General features: G+C 29.7%; 1 protein-coding gene across 1 annotated transcript; it reads left to right on the top strand.

Moving 5' to 3' along the window:
* Positions 1–240: 240 nt before the first annotated feature.
* On the top strand, positions 241–1,446 carry Smp_162830 (hypothetical protein; the record flags this gene model as incomplete). The annotated part of the gene is given in 3 exon segments (XM_018790969.1): positions 241–756; positions 1,101–1,127; positions 1,132–1,446. Coding segments are annotated over 3 exon segments (858 nt in total).
* Positions 1,447–4,804: the final 3,358 nt, after the last annotated feature.

The following is a 4,804-nucleotide window of genomic DNA, read 5'->3' as shown; positions in this document are numbered from 1 at the left end:
AAATTAATTAAACAAAAATTTTTAAAAAATAATGAAATTTTTACAGAATATAATGCTATTTATTTATTAGAAAAATATATAAAAAAAAATTATAAAAAATCTAAATGTATCACATATTTTCTTATTGATCGTATACGTATAAAACAAAAAAATTTTATTGGTATAAAACCATTTCGTAAAGAAATTATTTATAGAGAAATAAAACATTTTTTTATATTTCCTAATTATCCTAAATTATTTATGTTATGTATTATAGATGAAAATAAAAATAAACGTTCATATGAATTATATCAATGTATGAATTATAATGATGTATGTATAATATGTAATTTAACATATAAAGCATCCATTGATATATATAATATATTACATGAAACAATATCATTAAAACAAATTACATCTGTATCAAGATCTTCAACAAATAATCATTATTCAAAACAAGGAATTCATGATTCAAGATTGAATAGTTTATCAAATGAAGTATATAGAAGTGAAGATAGACATTCGGGTATCATTAAACCTGTAGAAGATATTGTTATTCATGAACCTGTTCATCATAGTGAAAAGAAGGATAATTGTAGTTCTAATTTAACTGTTAATTATTCAAAAACTTATTCTGTACATAACAATGATGAAAAATATCTAATCAAAGGTGAATTACCAAAAAGTACATCAAATATTCCTAAACAAGTTAAAGATTCAACATTTTCTGATGATTTACAATCATATCGTTCAAAATTTTATTCATTGCATAATGTATGTTCAAATACATCGGAATTTATTATTCCAGAGATAAATATAACTAAAAATAATGTACATAGTGATTATTCTGTATGTAAGCTATTCCCTATTCCTTATAATAATAATAATAGTAATAATAACAATAAGAATAATGAAAAACGACAGATTTATAACAAAGATAATAAATTATTCGAACAAAAACCATTAACTTTAACGTCTTTATCATCATTATCATCATCAACATCTAATGAGGAACGTGATTTAGACAAATATGTACATACAAAACAAGATATGTTTTCTACAAATTATCATCTGAATTCCACATTTGGGAACGTTAGGAGAAATTCACTTTTTCCCAGTCAAAATTTAAATCGACCGCTGGACAGTAATAATAGTATCAGCATGTTAAAAACATTTACAATGGATACAGGAAAAAATCTTTACTGTCGTAAAAAAGATTTAAATATTTGTCAAGACGATTTGAACGTGAATATGAATGATTATGATGACAATCACCTTGAGAATAAACTCAGGAAGTGTACATCTAATGTGGATATAAGGTCAGCTGATATGACTTATTTATGTTATGATCCAGTTGCCGGTATACGTATTAATAATGAGGGCCCAATTTACATGTATATGGCACGTTATAATTCTACTGTAATATCATCAAGTCATGATTGTGCAAATCTGCAAACTTATTGAAAAATGTTACTTATAATCTGTTTGTATATTTCAATAATGTCATAAAACTCAACTTGAATTCATTTTATGTACATATACATTCTTCAGATCTTCCATCAATGTGTAGCTTCTTCTCTTTTGTATGAGAACAAATCAAACCAGAAATATGATGACTTTATAGTTTGATGATTGAAAGCTATGTGAATCTTGAGGGTTTTGTTATCTATCTGTCGTGTTTTTTCAAAGGTAGCCATTCAATCCGAATGTAAAAATTCTTGTCTAGCTTTAATATAAAATTATTACAGTGTTATAATATTTCATAATTTTGAAAGTTCACGATTACAGTTAATGTCCCTGACGTTTAAAAATAATGTATATTGGCATGATGTCACAGAATTAATGGTGAAGTGTGAGAATCAAAGTATTTATGTTTCCAGGTTTATGACAATATTCTAGATTTCTTTCACCAAACATGTTATGTGATACAACATTTAACACCCAAATCTTTGAATAAGTTAACTTGACAAATACTATTGTAGAATATTCTTTAAAGGCAATAGCTTTAACAAAATTCGATATCTTAATTCACAACTTGTATACCTTAAATTAACATTCACAGATCAACTATTGAATAAAAGTGACTATGTATAACCGGTCATAACGTTTCCACATTTCCTATATATTTTCCCTTCACATGTGGTCTGAGAAGGTAATCAGACAATCTGTTTAATATTTGATTTAAATGGCATACAATAATATACTCAAAAAATGATCTCACCTTGTCTAACCTACGTTACCTAAGTATTCATCAAACTCACTTCATAACAGTTGATAATGCGGAACTGGATTTGGAAATTAGGACTAAACAGTTTTCTAATACTTGATGTTGAATTTTAGCATGAATCAAAATAATATTTAATAGCCTTGTTATATAAATCCAAGTAGATCGTATGTTGATTGTTATGGAATTTTACATCCTGGCCACCCTCGTATATGATCATCTACTTAAATCGCGTTCGTGAATAATAAAATTAAATAAGTCAAATACGTGAATGGATTTTTAAAATACGTATATTTCATACGATCGTTGACCGGGTAGCGATGCAAAACAAAATGACAACTAATGGAAATGGAGAGTGAACTGACTCAAGTTAACCAAGCATTAATCCTTATTTATAGTCAGACCAAAAATAAGTTACAGACCAGTTATGAGTAATATAAGAAATGAGCACACAAATATGCTAACATTAAAACAGTCAAAGTTGACAAGCGAGTAATTAACAAGATCAAAATTTAGCTTAAGGAGAATGCATAAATTAACCTGTCCAGAGGCTAGAATAACCAATGTGGGCTTTATATGGTATCAGCCACTGCAAGTAGATCAATTGATCCACCATATTGAGTTGGATGAGATTAAAAATTTTAGGTCTGTTGACAATTTGTCTAAACCCCAGAGTAGTAATAATAATGGAGACACTATTCAGAGAAAATATGATTATTCCAAGAAATTACAACCCAAACTATTTAGTTCTTTCTTATAAAAAATATGTTACATAACACGAGATTTCTAGGTGATAACATGTCTAGATGAATTTATAAGCAATAGGAACCATTGAGACATAAATAAAAATCTTACCAGTCTATTCAGTTCTATTGCTACGTTGGAGACATTACTTTCTTTTTAAAAAAAAAAAGATGAAATATCAATCTGGAAAATCGATAACTCATACTTGTCTACATTTTATGTTTTATAGGTAATAGAAATTTGTCAGATGGTTATCACATTTTATTATCCATAATTGGTAAAGAGAAAAATGTAATCTCGGTTAAATTAAATTAGTTTATCATTTTTTAAAAGAAAATTGTAACTAAGCCAATTTTTACAGTTTGCACTTTAACTAATTGACTACATTAAGTAGAAACACTATTTGACTTGACAGTTTACAATAGTACAATAGGTTGCTATGCAATGTATGATATTCTGTATTATAAAATTCAATAAAGACTCTATTAAATTGGTTTGTACAGTGATAATGATTAGCTGTTACCTAGTTTTTATCAGTTTGTATGTTTTAATTGAGTCGACTTTACGGAAAATAGACAAAGAAAGTGAAAGTTTCTAATAAATTGTAAACTGATCCCGTTCTAGTTCTTTCATACATGATAATATCTATCATTCAACATTAGAGGATGATTATAATTGAAAGTTGAAAAATTAATTTTAATATAAATGCCGAAATTCACAATATTATAAAGCTTTCACATAGACTATCTTCGAGACCCTAACAAGCTCAGTCAGTTCAATAATGCTCACAGCAACTAATTCGAATCCTTACAGCATCCATTACACACCAAAGAAACAGGATAAAGAGCAATTGAAATGGGATTAAAAAGGGATGAATTCATCATGTTAGGAGGTTCTAGGTCACAAAACCCACCAACATGAAAATCATATTTCAGTGAATAGCCGTGGCAACAATCGAGAAAGAATGAACAAGAAGACAACAGCCAACAAAAGTTGAAAAAATGTGTACACAGGAGCAAATAAATGAATGGAGAAGAACCTTGGAACTGACGAGTGGAAATGTTCAGAAAACCTGTGAACTATGACAGGAAAGGCTGTGAGAGGAGAAAACACAAGAGCACTTTACGATACAACGGAGAAGCTAACAGTAAAATACCGAAGACCAGAAAAACAATTCTAGGATAACAAAAGCTGTCCAATCACTGAGATTCAACAACAGAAGAATAAGTGGAGAATACACTGTGGAGAGCTCTTCAGTACACTGGACACACTGAATCCATCAAACATTGAGGCAACACACACAGATCTCCTCATAGATGCCAACACATCAACAATCAAAGGAATCAACAAGCGCATCACAGAAAATGAGAGGGTTGAGGGAAAAGTGACAGACTGGATTCCAACTGAATCACTGAAGTCGGATATAAAGGGAACTGTAATGATGCTCCATGTTCTGTTCATAAAGACTTGAGATGACGAACATGTAGCAACAATCAGGAAAGGGAGATGTCTGATCAAGATATTAAGGAAAGGAGAACTACAAATGTATTACACTATTATTAATGTCAGGAAAATTATTCGATGGACTGTTACCAAACTGAACGAAATATTCAGTTGACTGATTTGCACTTGACAGATCACTTAGCCTGTTTATCCAATACACACGAACAAATATAGATGAAGACAATCAGTGTAGCTGAAACCTCTCAAACAGTAGGTCTCACCATTCACAAGTGAGAAAGTGAGATTTTGGAATGCAAAACCATTAGCATGAATTAAACCACATTTGACGGTAAGGCTCTATGAGGGGTGGGAATCTTCACATATCTGGTCAGTGATGCTGACAAACAAAGG

This window comes from Schistosoma mansoni (genome assembly GCF_000237925.1).
Source record: "Schistosoma mansoni, WGS project CABG00000000 data, chromosome W unplaced supercontig 0185, strain Puerto Rico, whole genome shotgun sequence".
NCBI lineage: Eukaryota > Metazoa > Platyhelminthes > Trematoda > Strigeidida > Schistosomatidae > Schistosoma > Schistosoma mansoni.
This window is presented reverse-complemented; position numbering and strand designations above follow the sequence as displayed.